Here is a 25306-nt window from a genome sequence, read left to right as displayed (position 1 = left end):
AAAATCAGTATTGTATGTGAAAATACAAGCAGTAAAACAATACCTAGTATCACTAGTTCGGTCTGGACATTCCTAGATCCCTTTTAAGTTGCAATGTGGCTACAGCCATGTGGCGACCACCTTAAGTGTTTCCCTTGTTGTATCACACCTGAGAGCGCCACCAGCAGCTAAACAAGACATAACAAGACAAAGGCATCAATCCCATCCCCATTTACCTCGTAGGAAATGCCACTAAATTCAACATGACTTGCTTGGGTTAGAATCGCACTGCAAATCGCACTAATCTCAATAGGACTTGCTTCCAAATGAAGCAGGCAGGTCCGCTTGAGCAGAAGTTTGCTATCGGCTCGGCTGCTTCGTCTAACGGGTGCAATTTATAAATGCTACAGGCGGATTATTAACAAGGCGTCCGACTACAAAAGGATTAAGGGCGTGCCTAAACGTGAGTATTTTATTCTTATTTGATGGGCACCGTAGGAACTGAAGAACTCCGAGCAACCATAGCTGAGTGGCAAAGCTTCCGCCTTGCAAGCGGAAGGTCCCGGGTTCGATCCCCGAAACCCCCAGATCAGAGTTGGGAGAGACTCCTGCCAGAAATCCTGGGAAGCTGCTGCCAGTCAGTGCAGACAATACTGAGGTAGATGGACCCCCTTAATGGTATGATGAGCAGCTTCCTGACGCCGAAGCGATGGGTGTTTAGGATCGCAGCTTTACTGCGCACACTTCGCTCCGTGGAAGGTGGACAGGCCGGTGGCTGTTACGACGCTTTGGGTCGCCCTGCGTGTGCAAGATAAAGAGCCCGACCAGTTCAATAAATAAAAAAGATATACTGTATATCTAAAGGTAGTCGCGCCCTCCTTCCACCTCCACAACCCCCTTTTCCTCGAATACTTGAAAGCAACCGTCCCGTTTCGCGTGTGGGGACGCGCGGTGTCGAGCGCCCCGCTCATCTCAGGCCGCCGGCTACGCACGGCTCGCGTGTGAGGAGACAAGATGGCGGCGGGGAAGGAGGCGGGGCGGAAGGGCTAGAACGCCGCGCTCCTCCACCCCGCAGGCAAGGCGCGCGCCTCCTCGCCCGGCCGCGATTGGAGGAGAGGGGGCGCGAACCACGTGGTCCGGCGACCTGCCTTTCTCCTCCGCGCAGCCCCGCCCCTCCCCCCTCCCGCGCGCCGCCGCCGCTACCGCGCTGCAGTTAGAGGCTGACGGAAGAGGAGGAGGAGGAGAAGCCGCCGCCAACGTCGCCGCCGTAGCCGCCGCCACCGCCTTCTGCGCGGGAAAGCCGCGAGCCCGATACCGGCAACCGCCCGCTTTCTGTGGCGGAGAGGGGAGCGGGGCGGCCGTTGGAAGAGGCCGCCGCTGTCGACGGGCCCAGCCCGCTCGGTGAGTGAAGGGGCTTCGAGGGGAGGGAATGAGGGAGAAGCCCGAGCCTCAGGCCCGCCTCCCACACACAACACGGGGTTCTCCTGAGGCGGCGGCGGGAGCTTGGCTCGTTTCTGAGGGAACGTGGGGCGGGGGGTGGGAGGGGGAAATAACGTTTCCCTGCGTTCCGAAAAGGAGCCTCTCTCCCGCTTGTGTCTCTGTCTTTGCGCGCGCGCGCTCCATTGTGTCGAGCGAACAAAATGGCGGCGGCGGCGGCAGCGTTGTCTGGGCCGGGAGGGAGGGGGGAATCGGAGGGGGAGAAGTGCCATGGCGCGCGGGGCGGCTCGACGGAAGGGGAGCCAGTGGCCCCGGGGACGTGGGTGCGCTTTTCCCCAGTCCCCGGCCTCCATCTCTTCCCCAATGCTTTCTCTCACGTGTGCCGCCGCCGCCTCCCACCTATAAGTGCCGATCCCGCCCTCGAGTTCCCCTTGAAGGCAGAGGGGAAGGGGACCTTCGCCTCAGCCCCGGGTGGCACCTTCGCAGCGGCGGACGCCGGCCCCCTTCGCTTGGTGCCCTTGGCCTCCTCTCCGCCGGACTCGCGTTTTGTGCCGACCCCCTTCCCCAAATGAAGCGCCGCCCTATTTTCTCCCTGACCCCCGGTACATACCGTAATGGCTTTCGCCTGCTGGCTAACCTTGCCCAGGTCGGCACGCGCTCCCTCCACGTGGTTAAAAATGCGGCAAGGGCCGGGTCCCCTTCTTCGGGTTACGGGAAAAAGGGGTCTTGGGCCGCGCCGGGTTTCTCGCGCGCGTCTGAACGGCCGCAGATGTGAAGCTGGTTTTTAATCTCCTGGCAGATGTGAGGTTTAAATCGCCGAGCCCCTGCGTGCATTTTGGGGGGGGGGGTGCGGAGGGGGAGAGCCACGTTTTGATCGCGTGAGGATCTTAAGTTTGTGATAATCAGCTCTTTTTAGAGTCGGCGACTTCTAGGCAACTATCAGCCTTTTGTTTTGTCCGTTAACTAGCAAAAGAGGTGATGGCGTTTCCCAAGTTTAGGAGCCTTGGCTTTCCGTTTACAAAAGTAGCGCTCCTATTAAGTTTGGCTAGGAATTACGATTTCAAAGTAGTGGGTTAATACCTGAGCCCATGGAAAGAGAAATAGGGGTGGGTGTACAGCTACTCAGGATTGTTGCGTCAAGAAATCATAGCCCCACTAAACGGTAATTTGAAATAATTTAATGCAAGCTGAATCCAGGATTATATGCTGTAGTGCACAAATTGGGGGAAGGCTTAAAGGCAATAGGATGTACTGAAGAGTGTTGTACAGACCAGGCATTTTCCAGTGTCTCTGTGCTTTCTTCCTCTTCCCCCAACAACAATGAAAACAAAATGTTCTTCCCGGAACTTTGCAGCTCATTTTCCACAAGAAACCAGCTCTGAAATAGGCTTGCAGAGCATTTGAGTTTGATGAATACAACTGAATCTGTGCAGCTTCACAAGCTTAGCTAAAACAGGTGCTTAATTTGTGGTTTAAAAGCTAAGTTAGACTGAGACTAGTTTTGTTTGCAACATCAATTATATTCTTACTGTATGAAAAGTTGTGCTAGTAGTATTAGTCTAGTGTAGCATCATTGTCTGTGATCTGAACATTTGTCCAAGACACTGCTTCTTGCCTCATCAACTTCATGCTACAGTGTAATGTGTTGTTATTGATTGCCTTCCCCCCATCTCTACCAGGTAGGGTCACTTTGGTTTAACATTTTTTAACAGAACAGTCGGGGGGTTGTGCTAAATGGTTTGTTACTGTTAAAAACTGAAATAAATTTTTATCTTTGTTCCCAAAGATATTTATCCTGTGCTCAAAGGACTGCATAGCATAAGGTGAACATCTTCTGCCAGGCCCCAGTATGCTTAACTTCACAAATTACGAACTTAAATCATTCCTGTGACCAGCAAGCTCTATTTTTAGTTCTTTTTATGTATTTCAAATGTGTCTGTCCTGCACTTCTCAAAGTTCTTGCTACAATAAAGCAATTTGTTCTCATGGCAACGCATAACACATTGCCCTATTCTCGCAACACAACAAGCCATGGGTGACACTCCAGATCCTACTGGATCACAGTTCTTCTCTTCAACCATTGGCCATGCTTTCTAAGGGAGCTTGGAGTCCAGGCTCTGGAGGACCACAGGTTTCCTGTCCCTGTAGTACAGTGGTACCTCTGGTTACGAACTTAATTTGTTCTGGAGGTCTGTTCTTAACCTGAAACCATTCTTAACCTGAGGTACCACTTTAGCTAATGGGTCCTCCCGTGCACGATTTCTGTTCTCATCCTGAGGTAAAATTCTTAACCCAAGGTACAACTTCCGGGTTAGCGGAGTCTGTAACCCAAAGTGATTGTAACCTGAGGTGTTTGTAACTCGAGGTACCACTGTACACCATAGTCACTAGTTTATCATGAATGCACAGATGGCTCTGGCTTTGCCCCTCCTCTATAAGGAACAACAAACCACAATTTCTGGCTTAGCATTTCACTCAAATTGTGATCAGAAAGCCAAGAGTAAATCTTGGTTTTACATTGTGGTTTGATTGGAATAAAACACTAGCTCAGACATAATGCTAAACCAGGGGGCATAAGCTTGTTGCTCACATGGTTTGCAACATGGTTTGTTGATGGGGAGATCAGAGTGAGACCTCTGTAAACATGATAAATAATTGATTAACATAAAATGTAGCAGGGTATATTCTGTTATAATATAAATTCATAATTGTACCATGTTGTGACAAGTCCACCAATTTGTTTTCTGATACTGGATGAAGATGAAGTGTGTGTTTCTGTTGTTAAATTTTCTGTCTGGTCTATGACGACAATAAATAATGATTGATTGATTTCTGATATTGTTTATCCTTTTCATTTTCCCAGAGTACTGAATACACTGAGCGAGTACAAATTGGAAGAAGCAAATATTTCTTGAAAAATTCAGCCAACGTTCAAAAGCAAAAATGGTAAGAGACTGCCATTCAGAGGTGAAAGCCAATAGCATACACTGGTGGTTTACTATTTGTGTTTTTATTTTCAGCGGCCAATGCGTATTTTTGTGAATGATGACCGCCATGTTATGGCAAAACACTCTGCAGTTTATCCAACGCAAGAGGAGCTGACAGCAGTACAGAACATGGTCTCTCACACTGAACGTGCTCTCAAGGCTGTATCTGACTGGATTAATGAACAAGAGAAAGGTAGCGGAGATCAGCCAGAACCTGAGACCATGGAGACTGTAGCTGAAGAAGAGAACAAAGAAGGAAGGTAAGTAACATTTCTGCTCATCAGTCAGCTGCTAAATACTTAAGTAGAAATCAAAGGGCACAATTGCAAGCAGCCATCTCTACGTCTAAAGGCAAATCTCCAGTTGCCACAGTAGGTGAAACAGTAAGCATGATTTTGTTCCTGTTGTCCATAGTTTTGGTTGTTTCATTTACCATAGAGAGAGGAGAACTTCTGGTCCTCCATATGTTGTTGCATTCCAGCTCCTATCACTCCTGACTACTGGCCATGCTTCCTGAGACTGTTGCAAATTCAGGTTCAACACCATCTGGAGGACCGCAGGTTCTCCATCCCTGATTAAGCTGATAGAACAGTCACAAACATTTTAGAACATTTCATCAACTCAGTTAATTGCTGCTGGAGGATTTGCCACTACCACAGAATCTCTTACTGTGCAGTGCTATACACAATCTACTCAGAAATGTGTCATTTAGGTCAGTTGGGCTTATTCCCAGCTAAGAGTCTAAGATTGCAACCCAACTACACTACCACATACATATGTGTGAGTAGTGTTTTCTTGAATCTTGGGTAATTGTATTGAAGTCTTCCTGGAACTAGAAAGTGTCACGTTTTTTCACTAGATTTCCCTATAAATACAGTATAGGTTGGGTATGTGTTGTCAAGGAGAAAACATGGTCTGGATATGATACCCCTTTGCATTTCTTGGGGTTATACTAGTACAGCATAAATTTAAACATCAAAAAAGTGGATTTTGTTCCTGAAAATGTTTGAGTTGGAAACTTCTGGTGCATTATGTAGGTTGGGATCTCATTTTGCATCTTTGACTTTTATTTTTAGTAAGCAAATCTAGAAATCTGCTATTCTAATTTTATCTGTTGTGTAACTGTCAAAGAATTTTCAAATAGCCAAAAATATTTGAAATTAAATACTTTGATAAGGAAAGGAAATTGGAAAAAAAATCATGCTTAACGCATTGTAAATATATTTAGGGATGTGGCAACACAACCACATATGCCTCCTTATAGTGTTTAAATTCTAAAAGGTAATGAAGGTGCTGAAAACTTCATATGCTAATTTTTGCACACTAAAGAGCTATGTATTTATATAATATATGCACACAGACATACTAGGGTTAGTCACCCCAAAAAAGGTTCAGGTAAGTTTGCCCAGAAAAAGTCATTCTGCATGTGCAGTGTTTTAGTTGCTTCAATTGGTAAAGTACTAAATGGATAATATATAAAGTACTAAATGGAGTTTTGGGCTGGGCTGCCATCAGTATGCTGATGACACCCAACTCGTATCTGTTGATGGATGGCCATCCTGACTCTGCCCCAGATCAGATGCTTGGAAGCTGTGGCTGGATGCTTACGTGGGAGCCGGTTGAAGTTAAATCCTTTGAAGACAGAGGTCCTCTGGCTGGGACGGGACGATATGGGATTGAGGGGGCAACTCCCATCTCTTGCGGGGGTGCAATTAGTGCCAGCACCGTCCGTTAAGAGTTTGGGTCTAATCTTTGATACCTCCCTCTCCATGGAGGCGCAGATTGCAGCTATAACAAAGGCGGCATGTTTTCATCTTCGCCAAGCTAAGCAGTTGGCTCCTTACCTCTCTCGCCCTGACCTAGCCACTGTGATCCACGCGACGGTCACCTCCAGACTGGATTATTGTAACTCGCTCTACGTGGGGCTGCCCTTGAGACTGACCCAGAAACTCCAGCGGGTGCAGAATGCCGCAGCGAGACTTCTTACGGGGTCTTTGCTGCAAGATCACATTCATCCGGTGCTATACCAGCTGCACTGGCTCCCGGTGGAGAACAGGATCAGGTTTAAGGTGCTGGTTTTAACCTTCAAAGCCCTATACGGCCTAGGACCCTTGTACCTCTCCTGGTATGCACCACAGAGGAACTTATGGTCTTCAAATAAAAACATCTTGAAGGTCCCAGGCCACAGAGAGGTTAGGCTGGCCTCAACTAGAGCCAGGGCTTTTTTGGCTGCAGCTCCAACCTGGTGGAATGCTCTGTCACAAGAGACAAGGGCCCTGCAGGACTTGACATCTTTTCGCAGGGCCTGCAAGACAGAGCTGTTCCACCAGGCCTTTGGTCAGGGCGCAGCCTGACTCCCTCCTTTGGCAATCTTTACAAAACTTTAGTTTATGGTTGCCATCAATTTTGATTTTAATTAATTTTTATAATGTTGCACTATTTTAGTGTTGTTAGCCGCCCTGAGCCCGGCTTCGGCTGGGGAGGGCGGGATATAAATAAAATTTATTATTATTATTATTATTTATTATACTAGTTGAACCAAGCAGAAGAAGAATATCCATTTAGTGTATTTAGTAATTTAAATATTTAGTGTATTTATTTTGATGCAACCTATTGAAACAATATGTTGCATCCAACTAAATCATTGTGTGGGATGACTTATGTGGGTGCAATGGAGCTTCTCGTGCTGTGCAGCCACCCACTTCCGCCTTGATGTGGGGGTTACTCTGGGGAAGATAGGTGAATGCGGGGGGAGTACAATTTCCATTGTACTCACAGAAGTCATTCCATGTGCAGAGTGGTTTAGTTTAAAATGACATTGTATTTTTATTTCTAAACTGAAAATTCATGAAAAAATAAAGCTGTAGGATGTTTATAGAATTTTCCTCCTTACATCACAACCTCAGGGCTGATTTCTTGGTGGGTAATGAGTAGGGTTGGGAGAAGGCATTCTTGAAGTTGCTGAACCATAGTAGATAAGAGACTGAATTACAGATCAGGACATTGCTGGCTCAAATCTTGCCTTTGCCATGAACTCACTAAGTAGCTTTGGGAAGTCATTCTCTCTCAGCCTCTCCAGATACTCTTTAGCTAAACAGTGCTTAACAGATATTCCATGTATCTGGAATGGAACAGCATCCAAAGGTGTCTAATTATTGTTTTTTTCCAGTTGGGGAAAAAAGTTTCAACTTAAGAGCATTGAAGAAAATAAAAGGAAGATTATCATTGTTGCTTGGTAACAGTATGTAGACCTCTGCATTTTAATGCAAAGGTGGGAGAAACATTTGAGGAACACATCACAGGATTAGATTAATTGCAAACTAAAATATTCAGTTAAATGTTCTCTGTTTAAGAGTTCTGCACTATAACCATTACACAGGCTGCACTTCTGTCTGTTCACTAAACTAAGGATACACAGTTCATTGGTACCCAGTGGTCTAGACTCCAGAACACTGGTGCGCTCTCCATGCTATCATCTAGGAGGGAAACACTTTAGAAGAAGGTCTTTGCTCATGGCTGGATTAGGAGGTATCTCCCAGTGCCTTTCTTGACCAGTCTTTCTGCCACGAGCTATACTTGAGTTCCCATCATCTTCTGTTACCTGTAGTCCAGATCATCCATTTTCAGGGGCCCATAAGCACACAAAGCCTTCATAGTCACCTAGAATTTATTATTGCTACCAGCCCTGTTGCAACCCTAAGAGGAAAGGAATGGCATCTTGCCGAACTTCAGAAACACTTAGGAGTGTTTCTAGAGCCCAGTGCAACTTTTCACTTGCCCACACACCAAGCTGGAAGGTGTAGGATGCTTCACTCTGATGAATGTTTAAAAGGCTCAGACAGCAGCAATGCAACTCTCTTCTCTGCCCACACCTCTGCCCTGTTTGGGATGGTGGGGAATCTCCTAGGCTTCACGCTGAGCCTCAGAGGCTCTGGAAGCAGTTATTTATTGCATTTACATCCCACCCTTTCCCCCCAAGGAGCTCATTTAATCTCTATAGCAACACTGCAAGGTAGGTTAGGCTGAAAGGCAGTGACTGGCCCAAGGGCACCCAGTAATTTTATGGCTGAGATTTGAACTCTGGTCTCCCAGATCCTAGTCTGACATTTACTTCAACACTACACTGGCTGTTATGCCTCACTGCTTCCTGACTTTTCTAAGACTCCGTATTCCATGGCAAGGAAGTACCCTTTCCAATTTTTTTGCTGAAGAAGAGGCCATATTCTATTTGTATTTTTTCCTTGAAATTAAAATTTTACTAATACTGTATTTTACCCCTCGCAGATAGATTGAATACTTTGGGGATTAAAAGACCTGTACATGATGATAAACTGTTAGAAATGATGAGCTGATAGAGATGTAATACCAGGTCATGGTGTTTGTTCTACTTGAATCAACATTTAAAGATATTTGGGTCCCTCCATGTAGTGCAAGACAGTTTGGTGGCTATTTTGAAACAGCCCAGTGTTTCCATTGTGTGCTGAAAGTTTGATTTGAACAAATACTTAGCACAATAAAAGAGCAGTTTGTCATTTCATCATTTTCTGTAAAGCTTCTTTTCATCGTTTCTTAGTGAGCCGAAGACCACAGAGCACTTAACTCGGACACTTCGTGGAGTGATGCGTGTTGGTCTTGTAGCAAAGGGGCTCTTGCTTAAGGGAGACTTGGACCTTGAGTTGGTTTTGTTGTGCAAGGAGAAGCCTACTATTGGTCTTTTGGAAAAAGTGGCAGATAATCTTGGAACCCAACTTGCTGTGAGTATGAAAAATAATGCAGTTTTTAAAAGTTTATAATTGCCACCGCTTATCTTGTTTATTTTTTACTTATTCATGCAACAAATGCAATGTTATCCTACTTTATTGGGTTATGGGGTTTCATGTCAAAGAGTGCACAGAATTTTTGCTGTTCTGCCAACTTGGGTACTCTAATGTAATACAGTTTTGGATAAAGTTACTCAATCTGAGTAAAAGGCACCTATTTACATATTTTTAAGCGCCAGGCAAAAACATTCCTTTTCTCCAAGGCCTTTGGCTAATTCAACAATGTGTGGCTTTTAAAACTGTTGGGGAGGGGGTGTTAGAGTTTTTGTTTGATACTATGTAATGTATTTTTGTGGTTTTATATTGTAAACTGCCCTGTGCTCCTTTCATGAAGGGCAGTATAGAAATTTAAAAAATAATTATAACATCTAAAATCATGCATTTTGCTATCATATACTGTAGCATTTTAAGTTCCCTTGTAATAAAGCATTGCTGACGTGGGATAATTCCGGGGCGAACATTTTATGTAGTACATTGAGCCTGCAATCACTTGCAAACACAAACTTATGCGGGGTGGGGAGAATAAATAAATAAATGGAGAGCAGGGAAAACCCACTGTTCCCCACTCTCCATTTATTCATTTATTTCTGCCCAACCCATGCACCTAGTGGGTTGCTCTTGCAGCTCTGCTTTGGGAAGGAGCTGCCCGAGCCCATGCTTCTCCTTCCCAAAGTTGAGCAAGGTTTGGCAAGGAGCTGCCATGGCTCTCCCTTGTGCCTCCTTCCCAAAGCCCAGTGCCATGCTTACTGGACTCTGGAAGGTTGCAGGAGGGCGCTGGGAAGCTCCCAAGTGGTCCTGTGGCCTTCCGAGAGTCCAGTAAGCAGCCATCCACCTTGCAGGTAGCCGTTCCAGGTGTTCCATACTTTGCACTTGGTGCACGGTGCTCCGGAACTGAACCTTCGCATAAGTGGTGGGCCCACTGTAATTAGATCTACCAAGTACTTTGCCTACCACTTGCCAGTTTTCTGTATCCAGTTGCTGGCACCTCTTCTTGTAACTAGCCCTGTGGGTCTGTCCCTTCAGAACTTCCAGAACGTTACAAATTAAGCTGGTGAACATTTCTCAGCACTTGGTAGCTCATCTTCATTTGCTACCACTGGCTTATTTGAGAAACTAGTTAGATGCCATAGTATGATTTCATTATCAGTATTTCCTCTTTAGAAATCTTTTTTACTAGTCTGATATTTGAATGGGCTAGATAAACTCATTGCTCAGACAAAATGGGAAGCTTTAGTTGAACCTTCATAAGAGGAAAAGTCGTAGTGTTGAAAGGGGTTTTCTGCCTGAAGAACCTTTCCAGTCATTGTGCAAGTTGGGGGTGGAGAGATATGTGTGAAGGGCAGGGAGATGTGGTGGATTCCATATCTTGGGCAGCTTGCCCAAGGAGCATTTGGGCTCCTGAAGTGAATTTCCTTATGTTGCTCTTAGCTATACCAACTACGCCAAAATCAAACATAGTTGCCCCAAAGCTCTAACTTGGATGTTGGCACTGCAGAAAGGGAGAGACTCTGATAAAACACTAAGGCATTTCTTTGTGTTTCAGGCTATTACTGAAGATAAATATGAAATTATCCAATCTATCAGTGATGCTGCAATTATCATTAAGAATACAAAAGAGCCTCCACTGACACTTACCATCCACTTGACATCCCCTGTTGTCAGAGAAGAAATGGAAAAAATGTTAGCTGGAGGTATGGAGGACTGAAAACTGCTAGCAGCCGCAGAATACGTTTCCAGACTGACTTCATTGTTCACTGTGGTGTTCTGTTTTTGATTAGGCAGAGCAATTTCATGCAAATCAACTTTGTGTCACAATGCTACACAGTGTCATGGTTATGAACAACTGGATTATAGGCTTCTAGAATCTGAGTACCACCTTCCAAATTAAATCACTTTTTAAAATGTTTGGGCCTTTTTGTATGGCCTTGTAAAAGTACATTAACTCACTGGTATAACTTTTTTCATCAGACCTTAATGATGGATACAGACGTTATAAATGTAAACTAAAACCTCTTAAGATGAAGTCTTAGTTTAAATGACTTCTGCATGTTCTTGAAATTGGATATGTTACATAAAAGCAGTTTGTGTTGCAGCAAAAATGATAGTTGCTTTTTGTATTTTTGATCGTTTTGGGGTTTCAGCCTGTTCAGCTGAATTCAAGAATGTAATGCAGAGTTTTGGATAAAGTTACTCCATCCTTCATCTTACTTATACATCTATGGGTCTGAGTGACAAGCATGTATATAATAACTCAGCCTGATTATTTGTAGCTGTGTTTAAAGGAGGCAGTCCACACAAAGTATTTGAGGTGATATCAAATACTACAAAATACCTATCCGGTGTTTGTGTGATAGCTGTCTTCATACATGCACATCACTTGATCGTACAGAGATGAGCTTGGATGTGTGAATTCACCCTTAATATTAAAAGCAATCTTCACATTTGAATAAATCTAGAATGGTTTTTTCAGTAGCCAGGTGAACACAATGCTTAAAGGGTCTCACATTTCAAATGACTGAACTAGCCTTATCTAAAACCCTGGCTTCTTCCTATGTTCAGTTTTGCTGCAGCACAGACTGGATAGTAATTTTGTTCGCTACTGATTGTTTTATGGTTCTGATATCTGACCACATCTACCAAGCCTTCTAGTTTGTCGATTTTAGGGACGCTGGACCTTTGACCAACAGGACGCACTCTGTCATGGGCTGGGGCCAGGGCAGTCGAGCCTTGTGGGCGGAGGGGGTTCCCATCTAGAAAAGCATTTAGTTATGTACCTCTACGGATATAGAGTGGGGATATAATTTTAACCTTCCATTCTGTTGGTTAGCATAGTCCTATACCTTTTTGTAACCTGGTTAAAATAGTTTAGGATTTCTGTCCTTCCCTGTAGGGTTTCCTTTCCTTTTGTAAGAGTGAGTTAGTGCCTCACATTGTTCTCCTTATGTAGTTGTTAGTTCATAAGGGTGACAAAGTAAAGTGTATTGAGGCTATACTTTCAGGTACAGGGCTGTAGATCAGAGTTCTGGGAGCCTCAGCTGCCCTTTAGGAAACTGCCTCATCCCCTCTCCACCCGACAGAACCCCCTTGGTCAAACTGTACCTTGTCTTCTTATTCCACCCACGAATAGAAACGCTATCAGTCAACGACTCACCGGACGTTCTGGACAGGCAGAAATGCCTTGCTGCCTTGGCGTCACTCCGACACGCCAAGTGGTTCCAGGTTTGCATTTTGTTCTTATATTTGTCTTTAAGTAGAAAAACTTGTAAGTTGTAATTGTCTAACTTCATTAAAATGTTTTAAATCTGGGCTGTAGATGTGCAGAACTTAGCATCTGTTAAATGCACAGTTGCTAAAGAAGCACTTGAATTTTAGTTTTTCAGAGAAGGAATGGAGTAGATTTCATTGCTGCTGCTTTGTGTTAAGAGTAAGTTTTCATACACAGTAATTAAACTAAAGAAATAAAGCTATGGAGATGTATACATAGTTTACCCTTGACAAAGTAGCACTACAAGAAATTTATATTTTGTCTCAATTTGGTTCTGGTATGCAGTATATTACTGAACCTGTGTTGCTTATTACTTTATTCTAGGCCAGGGCAAATGGCTTGAAATCATGTGTCATAGTCATCAGAGTGCTGAGAGATCTGTGTACCCGTGTGCCTACTTGGGCTCCACTTAGAGGATGGGTAATCTTTCAAGTTATTTCTTTTTTAATATGCAAATGTGTGTGAGAAAAAGCATGTGCTTTTTCTATCCTATGGGGAGGAAGGCAGTTCTCATTTTACTATGAAAATGTGAAAAATTTGGATAATATTTAAGAAAAGCGTAATATTTGTAAGACTGCCTAGGTTGTTAAATGAGACTGATTGTATGTGACCAAAGGTTCTAGTGTAAGGTGGGCTTTTAGGGATTGTGGAAGCCTGACAGTTCTAAAATGCTTGCCAATAGTCTGCTTTGGTTTATAGCTAGAGTATCCTCATGGCATAGGTTCATCAGGTGGCCGAGGCTCAAAATTGACTTGTGTGCTTTTAGAACAGGAGTGGTCTGCAAGCTACATTCGAATGGTTCAGGGCAGATCTCTGGATTGTGGTTGAAAACAAGAGCCAGCATATCCATCCTATTAAGCAGTTATATTGATTTCAATTGTGTTTGTATTTTATTACTTATTATGTTGTATTTTGTAATGCAATTGAGTTATGTGGAATTCAAATTATAATACAATAAAATATTTAAGGAATTAAATAATGAAAATACAATTAGAAATCTTACAGTATTTAACACAGTTGCTGCAAGAGGCAGAAAAATCATTAAGTAGTCCACCAAGAGTCTTAGCAAATTTCAGGTAGCCTGGGGGGAGAGAATAGTTTTGAAATCACTGCTTGGGAATAATACCCATTTAGTGGCATATAAATAATTTGAATGTGCAATGAATATATGCTATTTTAGGAAGTTTCCATTGTTTTCATAGATATAATGGTTGTGAACCATTTTCTAGTTTATTATGGTAAGCTGTAAACGAGCAGTGAGCTAGTGCATGCTGCCTGCTTACTTCCACTTCAACCCTCTCCTGGTGTGAGCAGGATATGTATACCAGGAAGTTGTTAGTTTGATTGTGACAAGAAAGCATAGTCACTGCCCATCTTAAACCATGCTTTGTTGGCTTGCTTATTGTGGCTTGTTAGAATGCAAAAGGAAGCCAAGGGCCTCCTGGTGTGTTTATCCCACTTGTACCAGAGGAGGAGTGATCAGACCACATGCACCAGCACACAGAAAGTCTGGCTTATGTGTCCATGCAGCCAGTGAATATTTGAGAACGTGGTGAGGTTATTCAGTCTTCAATGCAGATTACCATTCTAATACTTCACAGGCATTATTAGACAGCCCCTCACACACATTTCAGACCTTCACTTAAGTTTATGCCCAGGCAACAGCTAAAAGTGACTCTAGTCCAGGTTAGACCACACACCTTACAGCAGGCATAGGCAAACTGGCCCTCCAGATGTTTGGGACTACAATTCCCACCATCCCTGACCACTGGTCCTGTTAGCTAGGGATGAAGGGAATTGTAGTCCCAAACATCTGGAGGGCCAGTGTTTGCCTGTGCTGCCTTACAGCAACCCCCTACAACCAAACTTGGCTAAGCTTCATTGGATTCCGCTTGAGCGGAATATAAATGCAGGGCGAGTAAATTGCAAATGTCTGTATCATTTAACGTGCAGATCGTTCTTGCTTTCACCAAGATGAACAGTGCACCCCCCCTTTTTTTTTAACAATTGCCATTGATTTCAAACACTTAAAATACCGTATTTTTCGCCCTATGGGACGCACTTTTCCCCCTCCAAAAATGAAAGGGAAGTGTGTGTGCGTCCTATGGGGCGAATGCAGGCTTTCACTGAAGCCTGGAGAGCGAGAGGGGTCGGTGCGCACCGACCCCTCTCGCTCTTCAGGCTTCATTAAGCTCTCCGCAAGCCTTGGGAGCCTGAGGGAGATCCCGTCGGGCTCCTTAGGCTTGCGGATAGCAGCCTGCATCTCGAAACCAGGGGCTTCGGTTCCCTGACCTGGTTTGGAGGCTGACAGATATCCGCAAGGCATGGGAGCCCAGCGGGAAATTGTGCCGGTCTCCCAAGGCTTGTGGAGAGCTGCCTGATCTGGGGGCTGGGGGGAAATATTTTTTTCCCCTTTATTCCCCCCCCTCCAAAACTAGGTGCATCCTACGGGCTGGTGCATCCTATGGGGCGACAAATACGGTATTATGAGGTGCATGCTTCAATTCAAGTTGCTGGTGAGGTTAGGGAACTACAGTTCCCCCCCCCCCCCCGAAGCTGCAACAGAGAAGCCACTTTAAAGCAGAAGCAATTAATATGTGAGCTATGAGCATTCTATATGTTAAAGCTATAGAGAGCTTGTTATTTCTTCTATTTATGTTGCACTTATTAAGTTTAAAAACTTTATTCATTCACTGATTCCCATTTTACAGAAAGGGCACTAAGATCCACGTGTTAACATTCCCATTGAGTCAGTGATAGACAAGCTTGTACCAAGGTCTCCTTGATCCAACACCCAATTTTCTAGTCATACATGTGTCTCTTTAACTGAGTTATTTAATAGATTAATGGTTAAGGTAGGCCAGCATCTGTACTATGGGCACTGATAACTTTACTATTTTCCTTACAAATTTCTGAAATGTCTTTTCAGCCTCTAGAACTGCTGTGTGAGAAATCAATTGGAACAGCCAATCGACCAATGGGAGCCGGTGAGGCCCTGAGAAGAGTTCTTGAATGCCTTGCATCAGGAATAGTCATGCCAGGTTAGATAGTTCTCGACTCTTGAGAAATTTCAATAGAAGTGACTGAAATTGGCTCTAGTCAAGGTTTTGTGTTTCCACCATCTTAGGCATGACCATATTTTATCTGTTTCTTTCACTTAAGGCTTGATGTACAGGGCATGACATTACCTTGAACAAATGCTCTTAAAATTATGGACCCAGTATTCCAACTCCCTTAATGGGGATGTGACAGAATGTGCAGGTTGCTTTTGGAGTGCTTGAAGACTTTGGCAATCTTGCCACACAGTGTTGGGCTTAATGATCTGTATTGCAGACTAGATCAAATTATTGCCCATTGGATCAAGAACTTCAATTGAGCTACTTACATTTCTGAGTCTTAGGTGATGCTGAGGGAATATTTGAGTCTACATAGAGACCCTAGGATAATTCTCTGCATATCTTCCTTGTTTCCTGCCTTCAGATGGTTCTGGTATTTATGATCCTTGTGAAAAAGAAGCCACTGATGCTATTGGGCATCTAGACAGACAACAAAGGGAAGATATCACACAGAGTGCTCAGGTATAGTTTTGATTACAGATGTTACAAAACCGCAATGAGTTCTTAATGATAGCTAGTTTTCCCAATGAGGCTGGCTTTAATCGGAAACAGAAAAAGGGTCCCATTAAGTAATGCAGGAGGTTTTTGCTGATTTGCCAAAAATAAGATGTCAGGTTTTTAAAACTTAACAGTAAGTTCCAGAGTGCTTGATGACTTTGGTCTTCAGAAATTTCTGGCTTGAAATACTGGGAATGGGTTTTGTTATGAATGTGGGAAAAGCTAGGAGCAGTTTGGACACCTCAGTAATACACATTCTATCTCTCTAGCATGCGTTAAGGCTTGCTGCTTTTGGCCAACTTCATAAAGTTTTGGGGATGGATCCGTTGCCATCAAAGATGCCCAAGAAACCAAAAAATGAAAACCCAGTTGATTACACTGGTAGGTTTCAGTAGTCTGGAATTTTATTTCTGACAGAAAATATGTTGGTGTTTTTATTGACGATCTAAAATCTGTCTACAGTCCAGATTCCCCCTAGCACCACATATGCCATTGCTCCGTTGAAACGTCCTATGGAAGAAGACGGAGAGGAGAAGTCTCCAAGCAAAAAGAAAAAGAAGATTCAGAAAAAAGGTATTGAGTTGGCAAGAGGTAGGTATACATAGTTTTCCAAGTGCTTGCTAATCCAGATGTTTCGGATTCATGTTGAAGTGTAAATGTCAGTGAATGGTAGGAAGTAGAAAAATGTCGAGTTGTTCTTCTGCTTTGGCTGATTTGTTTGGTAGCTATAAACTTAACACTGTGCACTTCGTAGAGCACAAAAGACATTAATGTGGGGTCTTCAGTCAATATTTTAATATCTTCTTTTGTTCAGAGGAGAAATCAGAACCGCCACAAGCTATGAATGCACTGATGAAACTGAACCAACTGAAACCAGGACTTCAGTATAAACTAGTGTCTCAGACAGGTCCTGTTCATGCTCCTATATTTACCATGTCTGTGGAAGTAGATGGCATCACATATGAAGCTTCAGGACCTTCCAAAAAAACAGCCAAGCTGCATGTAGCTGTAAAGGTAGGAAGTGGTTATAAATATGTACGTAACTATTATTTGTAAGTCAGTACATACAGTTTCGCTTTGAACGTAGCTTGAATTCCTTCCGTCTGGAAGGGGATCTTGTGCCTTTCCCAGAATACATCCATGTCATTCATTACAAACCATGGTTAAGGAAGCTTAAACTATGTTTTAGTCTTGTCCTTGTATTGACATACACATAGTTTGCAATTGACCAACAAGACAAAATTGGAGAACCATGATTTGACGCAGACATGTAATCAATGTAGTTTGTGCTTTATGATTTGCCATGGTATCAGTTGACTATGAGGGTGCTTTACCTAGAAGCTGGGAGGGATAAGCACAGACCCGTGCAAAGAGATCCAGCAGCCAGGTATACTTGCCCCATGCCTCGGAGGGCTAAGCTGTCGGGGGGGGGGGGCTCTAGAAACCAGCTCCTCCTTTTCCCTTTTGTTCTTTTAATTTATAGCTTTATTTTAACACGACTTTCTGCACGGGCCTGGATAAGCAAGCTCTAAATCATGTTACGTCCTGTGTTTGGAAGCTCAAGCTATAGTTTGTGAAACTAGTTAGGTGTGGCTGCTGAATGGCTTAATGGATGTTACTGAGTATATAACAGTAGTCTGAAGTTGTACAGAAGCTTCTAAATTGATCAGGATAATTTTTTTCTTCTTAGGTGTTACAAGATATGGGATTGCCTACAGGTGTAGAAGGAAGAGAGAGGGGTGATGAATCAGCAGAGGAAACAGATCAGAAACCAGTAGCTATTACTGCTCCGCCTGTAGTAGAAACTATTTGTACACCCAGTGCTGCTTCTCCTTCAGAGCAAACAGAGGTAGGTGTACATTACTTGTGCCTCTTTTAGGCTCTGGTCATTGCTCTTAAGGCTAGAATCCCTGTCACTCCAAATCAATGCCAATTTCCTACTTCGTTTTAGAAACTCTTGTACAATCAATAACCACCAAATAATTATGGAGGGGATTCAAATGATGCAATTATCTCTCACATATATAGCTTAACTAAATCTGACATTATAGTTCTAAGTGTACTTTAATAATCAATTGTCCATAATTGATGAAGACAAAGTCAGTACATTATAGTTTCTGGTACACTTCTCCCCAGCACCCAGGTGTCTCTTTTGAAAGCCTACTTTTTCCTCTACTACTACACATTCACAAAGCCAGTTCCTTGTTCTAGTGGGCAAATACCACATGGTTTGCTTCTCTGTGCTCAGCATCTTGCCTTGCCCTACTGTGCTAACTAGGAAGGTGGTATGCTAACCTAGATAATTTTTTGGCTTTCAGTTTTTCTGTAGTGGTTTGGCACACACACACACACACACACACACACACATACCCGTCCCCCCAATTATTGATCTAAAAGTGGATATGGCACCAATGAAGTGGTATTTTAATTTCATAGAATGTGAAGCAGCAGGGACCAATACTGACAAAGCATGGGAAAAACCCAGTTATGGAGCTAAATGAGAAACGACGTGGCTTAAAATATGAGCTGATCTCAGAAACTGGCGGCAGTCATGATAAGCGGTTTGTGATGGAGGTGAGATGATCTGGTTTTCAAAGCTGCATTCAGAATTACTATTAGTTAATGCTGTTACAACATGGGAACGTGCAGTTCTCTCCCTGACACTTTTCCTTACTTCAAAGGTTGAGGTTGATGGTCAGAAATTCCAAGGAGCTGGTTCAAACAAAAAAGTGGCGAAAGCTTATGCTGCACTGGCTGCGTTAGAAAAGCTTTTTCCAGATGCCCCCCTTCCAATGGAGCAAAAGAAGAAAAGGGCCCCTATGCCAGCGCGAGGTGGACCCAAATTTCCTGTAAAGGTAAATTTTAACCTTATAACTTGTGCTTTCAGGTAGATTAATAATACTTAACTCAATCCCCTAGAGAGACTGTACTCTTAACAGACTATTTGGCCTTCTGGAGAATCGTTGCTGTACCGCCGGATAGGGGACTATTTGGCGGTTGATTTGAAAAGCATAGCTTGTGGCTACAGTTCTAGGAGCTGCTTAGAAATGAATTATACAAAATACTTAACATAGCAAGAATCAAAAATAAGTTAGTTGATTTTCTCTTGGTTGGATTTTTACTAATTTCAACAGCATAATCCAGGCTATGGTATGGGAGGCCCTATGCATACTGAAGTGCCACCCCCTCCAAACATGCGGGGTCGTGGTAGAGGAGGAAATATCCGAGGCCGCGGTCGAGGAAGAGGTGGATTTGGTGGTGCTAATCATGGAGGATATATGAATGCTGGTGAGTTACTTCCTTTCTGTTCCATACTTTAAAGTGTGAAAGCTAGCATTAATCATCTTGCACATGCTGCTTTTTCTGCTTCATAGCAAGGGTGGGAGGCCTGTACTCCAACAGGTTTGGTTAAATTCTGGTTCCCATCATTGGTCATATTGGCTGGAGCTGGTGCCCATTGAGAGATCAACAACATCTAGAGGGGCACTTGCTCACCACCTCGGCATTATAACATTGCATATAGTGTGTGTGCGTGTGTGTGCGAGCGAGCGAGCGAGCGCAGGACCATTTCCCTTTTGCAGATTTGAGACTAAGGAGGAGCTGGAAGATAAATACAGGTGAAAGCCTTAATGGTTGCTGAATTCAGTGGTTCTGTGGAGTCCACTTTTTATATATGTGTCTGAATCTGAGCATCAGTGTAAATCCATGGTGTAAACATACCAAATGGTCTACTTAATTCACTCCTTTTTTGCAATATTGTCAGGTGACTAATATATACTTCATTTTGTTCCAGGAGCTGGATATGGAAGCTATGGCTACGGTGGCAATTCTGCAACAGCAGGCTATAGTAAGTGTTCGTGGAAAAAATAAACACAACACCCTGGGGGTAGTGAAGCTCAGTTCTATTTTACATAGCGAAATGAGGAAAATCTGATGTTGAAAGCAAATCTCACTTGCTTTTAAAATGAACTAAACATTTCTCTGCTTTATGCCAGTGAAGCAAATCACCATTCTGAAAAGCATTTTCCCTAAAAAAAAATACCATTTTAAAATACACAGCTTGGTTTGTTTCGGGAGGGGGGGAAGACGGGAGCAGAGAAATAAAAATAAATTTTAAAAATGTGGCACATTTTGCCATCTTCCAAAAATTCTAATTTTTTTTCCTCTGCTCTGTCTCCCCCTTTTGTAGGTGACTTTTTCACAGACTGCTACGGCTATCATGATTTTGGGTCTTCCTAGATCATCTAAAAGTATTGCACATAAAACAGCTTTTTACTCCAATTTTCTCGAACTCCAAAACCCAAAGTGTTCGTGCTGTGTCCCTGTGCTTCACTGGGTTTCTCAACTGGCTTTTCACCGCAGCTTGTCTGAAACTGTTAGCCTACAAACAGTGGCAGTTTTTATTGTGACTTGCCTTTGGTCATATTGATGTACACTATGGGGGAGCTAAATTTCAAGGAATGTGTTTGTGCGTTGTGCACAAAAAGAGCCAACTCTGTTCTGCTTACAAGCAAAAGGCCTCCGTTTGCTTTTTATGGAAAGCATCGCTTTATTTTTAAGGAACATGATAATGTGTGAACTACTTGATTTAATTTACAACAGATTTTGTACAAAACTTAACCTTTTTGGTTCCCTGAAGTGGATAGATGCCTCTAATAATAAGGGAAAGACATTTGAACAATTCAGAATCTATGACAACTTAGTGTTTTAAGCATGCATGATATTGACTTGTATGTGAAATAGTATGTGCTAATTTTAATATCTGCATCCTTTGTGCTTCTTGTATTGGTATAACATCCAGGACCTACAGCCTCAGCTACAATGGTTGGGTTGCGATTCCTCTAAAATTGAATGGTTTCATTAGTTGCAGTGGGCATTTTTTGCAACTAAAGATAAAAGGCCTAAAGCACTTTGCAAGTTGGTTCAAATTCTTGTAGGGTATGGCTACTTATCTTTTTTGCAGTGCATGTCCCCAAAAGCAGGTGTATGTAATGTCCAGGAAATGAAAGCTACTAAACACTGAAAAGGCACAGGGAATAAACTAGTTGTTGAGGTTTTTAATAAACATACTGTTTGGTCTTCTTTGCTTCAGTAGTTGATTTAAATGTGTGTATCTTGATCCCTGTCTAGGGATTAAAATTTCTATACCACCTTTTATCCAAGGATCACAGGGGTGGTTTACAATATAAAAACACAAAATTGCATAACATAGTAACAAACAAAAGCAATACCCCCCATGCACACACATTGTTATTTATTTGTTAATGAATTCTAAATGAAATCATTACTAAATAAGCAGTTTACAAAATAGTTAACATGGTAACTATAAGTGGTTGTGGTGAGGGAATTGTTTTCCCCAATGAATTTTGTTGTTAGATGTCCTTTTTAAAAGAGAAACTGTGTTTTTTATAGTTCTGAACTGAGTGAAAACTCACTTTAACACCCACTGTGTTGTGGGTGCTCTGTGAAGATGGTTTGGGGAACCAAGACTTATTTCCAGAAATTATTATCTAAATTTTTATTTAAAACTAGTGGTGTTCCTTCCAGTATACCATGTTGTGCATATCGGCTACATGTGTCACCTTACTAGACAATAGCCATTATTGTGCAGTTTTAACCATAGGCTTATAACACCTGTTGTGGGTCTGAAAGCTGGTGCCTTCGTTACTAAAGCATAATTTTAGATCATGTTAAAAAGGGGGTTCAAATCTTATGTGCTCAAATTGTATTTCAAAACAGGATTTTTACAGACTTTAGATGTACCCAAGTAACTCTGTGTCTTCTGCTATTGTTTCCAGCTGTGATCATCACTTCTTTTAACACACCAGGGGATATTTTGCAGTCTGGTACATGGGGAACTGAAATCATACCAGACTGCTTTGTTGGATGTTCACTCCCAGCTAAAAGCATCTGCCTGAGATGGCTGATGTAATAAGTCTAACTACAAGTCTATAGAATTCCAAATTTTGAATTGTCACTGCTACAGAAAATGGGTTACTCTCATGTCAAATATTGTGGGAGAGTGCATAGCCCTTCCAGAGAGAGGTATTAGGCTCCAGTCAAACCTAAGTATCCCTTTAGGGAAGGGAGGACATCTGGTGTAACGTGTCAGTTTGCTCCAGATTTCTACTAGGATGCGGGGGAAGCTCAACACAAGTCATGCTACACAGTCACATTTTAGGCCCGTTTCTTCCAGAGCATGTAGCCGTTTCAAATAACTTGAACAAGTGTAGTGATTGCTTTCTGTCCTATCCTTAGGTCAGTTCTACAGCAATGGTGGCCATTCCGGCAATGCAGGAGGCGGTGGTGGATCCGCAGGGTATGGTTCCTACTACCAAGGTGGCGACTACAGCTCTCCTGCCCCTCCTAAACATGCTGGGAAGAAGCCGCAGCATGGAGGACAGCAAAAGCCCGCCTATGGTTCAGGGTATCAAGCCCATCAAGGCCAACAACAGCAATCGTATAACCAGAACCAGTATAGCAACTATGGGCCACCGCAAGGCAAGCAGAAGGGATATAACCAAGGCAACTACGCTTCCTACTCAAATTCCTACAACTCTCCTGGCGGCGGTGGAGGAGGATCAGACTACAATTACGAAAGTAAATTCAGTGTGTTCCTCGTGGGGGGTGGGAGTTGTGAAAGCCCTTAATACACTTTTAGCATAAGCATATGTCTCGTACACTGCACATCAGGGCTATTATCCTTATGTAAGTCCCAGAGTGCAAGGACAGAGATTGGAATTGTAAAGGAAACGTGATAGTTTAAGAACTGGTGTGATTCTGTGTTACTTTGTATGCTTAAGTAAAGTAGCTGTATTTTAAAGACCCTTGTGGACAGGAGATATTCCAGTAACTGGGTTGAGATGCAGATCAGAGGAGAATCTTTTAAAAGGCAGTGGAGTTGAGCTGCAGTGATAAATGAAGGCATCTAATAATTTTGAGCAGGTGTGTTGGGAAACGTTCATCATGCAGCTAGTTTTGGTATAGCCTCTCCACTGCTGCTGTGTTGCAAGAAACTAGGGGAGACATCTATGATAAGAGCTGATAATCTCCCTGTGTATTATATGGTGGTATTATATGAAGTCAGCTTTCATATATTTACATCTGATTTTGAATGTTTCCAAAGTAGCCTGATGTGAGACTTTCCTCAGTATACATTCTTAATTCCAGGTTACGGTGGTGGCGGTGGTGGACGTGGCGGTAGTGGCACGAACAGTTATGGCTCAGGAGCCGCCTACAATGCTGGTTCCCATGGTGGCTATGGGGGCGGAGCTGGAGGAGGGTCATCTTACCAAGGTAAGCAATGTCCGTATAGAATAACAGCAACCCTGAAGTGTTTGCATGTTGAGTGGAATAAGTTCTTTTGTTTGGTAGTCCACAAATCTTGACTTTGCTAATCAGCCAGCCATTATATGCGATCACTACTATTGCTCCCTTCCTCCCTCCCTCCCTTCCTTAAGTCAGTCCTCCGGAACATGCAATGAACAAAGGTGGAAGAGTGTCACTCTCACTTGACTAGGCTTTAGTTTCGAGAAAGATTAGCAGTGCAAGGAGGGGACTCCTGTTGCTGCTTTTCTTTTCCAAAAGCTGATGGGAGTGCCTTTGTTACTAAAGCATAATTTTAGATCACATTAAAAAGGGAGGCGGTGATAGACCAGAGCAGACAGAAGTGCAGCAGGGAAAGATTATTGTACCCCAAGTGCTCTTCAATTACTAAACTTTGGGGAGGTTATGTTCATTCTGTCGTCATGTGTTGCCTGCTATTTGTGTATGTGATAGTTTAGACTATATAAGCAAAGTAGAGATTTATAATGATATATTAAAGTGGCCCTTCTCCCTTTTCACCCTAGGAGGATATTCTCAGCCAAACTACAACTCCCCAGGTTCAAACCAGAATTACAGTGGACCTCCCAATTCCTACCAAGTCTCCCAAGCTGGTTATGGCAGAAATGACCACAGCATGAACTATCAGTATAGATAAACCAGTCTGTTCTCGGGTGTGAAGCTTTGTTACCTTCTAAACTTGCATACCCTTTGAATATTGAGTTTTATTGCATCACAGTAAACATGTAAACCCTGTTTCCATGTTGCAGTGCTCTTTGTGATATCAGTCACTAATGGTTGAGTACTTTGTAATTCCATACTTAGCTGTATTTTGGACATTTAATGGTGTATTTAATGGTTTGTTTGCCATTTCAATTTTCTGTCTAAATAGAATTTGAGTTCAGTATCCTTTTTCTGTTTAAATGGCATTCATGTGTTAACACAGTATGGCTTTAAATAGATAAGGGATATCTTCTGCTAATGCTTTTGTGAAGTGAGTTTAAACAAGCTTTCTGTATTTTAATGCTTTAGTGTTTTTCAGTTTTATAAGTGAGGATTTTATTTTAAAACTTGTGGGAAAGAGTGGGTTTTGTATGTCTGGGTCATTCAGACAGCACATCTGGATTATGCTGAATGTAGACAAATAAACACAAACTCTTCATGTGTCTGTCTAGATTCTTATTCTGCCTAAATCCCATAACCTGATTGCTACCAACTGCCTCTCAACTTTCAAAGCAAGCCGTTAGGTTGTTGTATCCTAATAATTTATGGTAACTTTCAAAAAATCCCTTATAAAGCCACAAACTTTGCATGGCCAGTAACACTCAAGTTGTATTAACATCTCTAACGGCCTTTTTTTAGTCTTTCACAAGAAAACAGTTAGGTGAATTACAGAGTCTGATGAAGTGATGGTGGAAGAATGAGAGACAGCTTTGGTAACAATGAAACAGTAATGGGGTAAGGAACAAGAAACACTGGTGATTTTGTCCAACTCTTATTTTGAGTCTTCAGTCATTAATTGTTTATCTGTTTTGCCCGCCCCTAAAAGCTATAGTAACCAGATTCTGCCTTGTGCAGCATATATGGTTGTTTTAAAATCGCAACTAACTGCTGGGACAAACTAATGAATCAAAGCTAAAGGGTCCCAGAAAAACCTACGTTGATACTTAGAAGCAGGCCTCAAAGTTGAAATATGTTAAAAACTGCCTAGTATCAAGACTAAAAATAAAGGGCACATCAAAGCTGAAGCAACAAGATACAATTTGCGTGTGATACGTGTGATTTTCTTCAAGTTTAATCCCAGTTGGAAGCTGGTTAATTTAAACACTACAGTGGTACTTTGGTTTTCGAACAGCTTAGTTCACAAACTATTTGGAACCT

General features: G+C 42.7%; 1 protein-coding gene across 13 annotated transcripts; it reads left to right on the top strand.

The window, feature by feature from the left end:
• Positions 1–292: 292 nt before the first annotated feature.
• On the top strand, positions 293–24589 carry ILF3 (interleukin enhancer binding factor 3). Of its 13 annotated transcripts, none has more exons than XM_083718686.1 (21): positions 1102–1380; positions 2771–2872; positions 4280–4362; positions 4437–4663; positions 8977–9157; positions 10767–10914; positions 12351–12442; positions 12813–12908; positions 15418–15529; positions 15969–16066; positions 16372–16483; positions 16565–16675; positions 16917–17116; positions 17793–17951; positions 18539–18676; positions 18784–18957; positions 19237–19390; positions 19896–19949; positions 22361–22702; positions 23273–23398; positions 23953–24589. In XM_083718686.1, exons 3-21 carry the CDS (start codon positions 4360–4362, stop codon positions 24081–24083), a joined length of 2658 nt encoding a protein of 885 aa, XP_083574812.1. In that variant the 5' UTR covers positions 1102–1380; positions 2771–2872; positions 4280–4359; the 3' UTR covers positions 24084–24589. The 13 variants fall into 13 exon arrangements, 7 of the variants coding, with proteins under 7 accessions (XP_083574811.1, XP_083574809.1, XP_083574808.1 ...); XR_014559336.1 differs by having other exon boundaries at positions 1138–1380; positions 16565–16693; positions 20292–22702; XM_083718684.1 differs by having other exon boundaries at positions 1138–1380; positions 16565–16693.
• Positions 24590–25306: the final 717 nt, after the last annotated feature.

The sequence above is a fragment of the Podarcis gaigeae genome, assembly GCF_964106915.1.
Source record: "Podarcis gaigeae genome assembly, chromosome: 17".
Classification (NCBI taxonomy): Eukaryota; Metazoa; Chordata; class Lepidosauria; order Squamata; family Lacertidae; genus Podarcis; species Podarcis gaigeae.
The sequence above is the reverse complement of the archived record's forward strand: the minus strand, read 5'-3'. Positions and strand labels throughout refer to the sequence as shown.

Bases quoted from the DNA above. Each gene is read 5' to 3' on its own strand.
- ILF3 (XM_083718680.1), top strand. The intron at 12,909-15,417 runs GTAATCTTTCAA...ATGTCTTTTCAG, and splicing joins GGGCTCCACTTAGAGGATGG to CCTCTAGAACTGCTGTGTGA. The intron at 18,677-18,783 runs GTGAGATGATCT...CTTACTTCAAAG, and splicing joins ATAAGCGGTTTGTGATGGAG to GTTGAGGTTGATGGTCAGAA.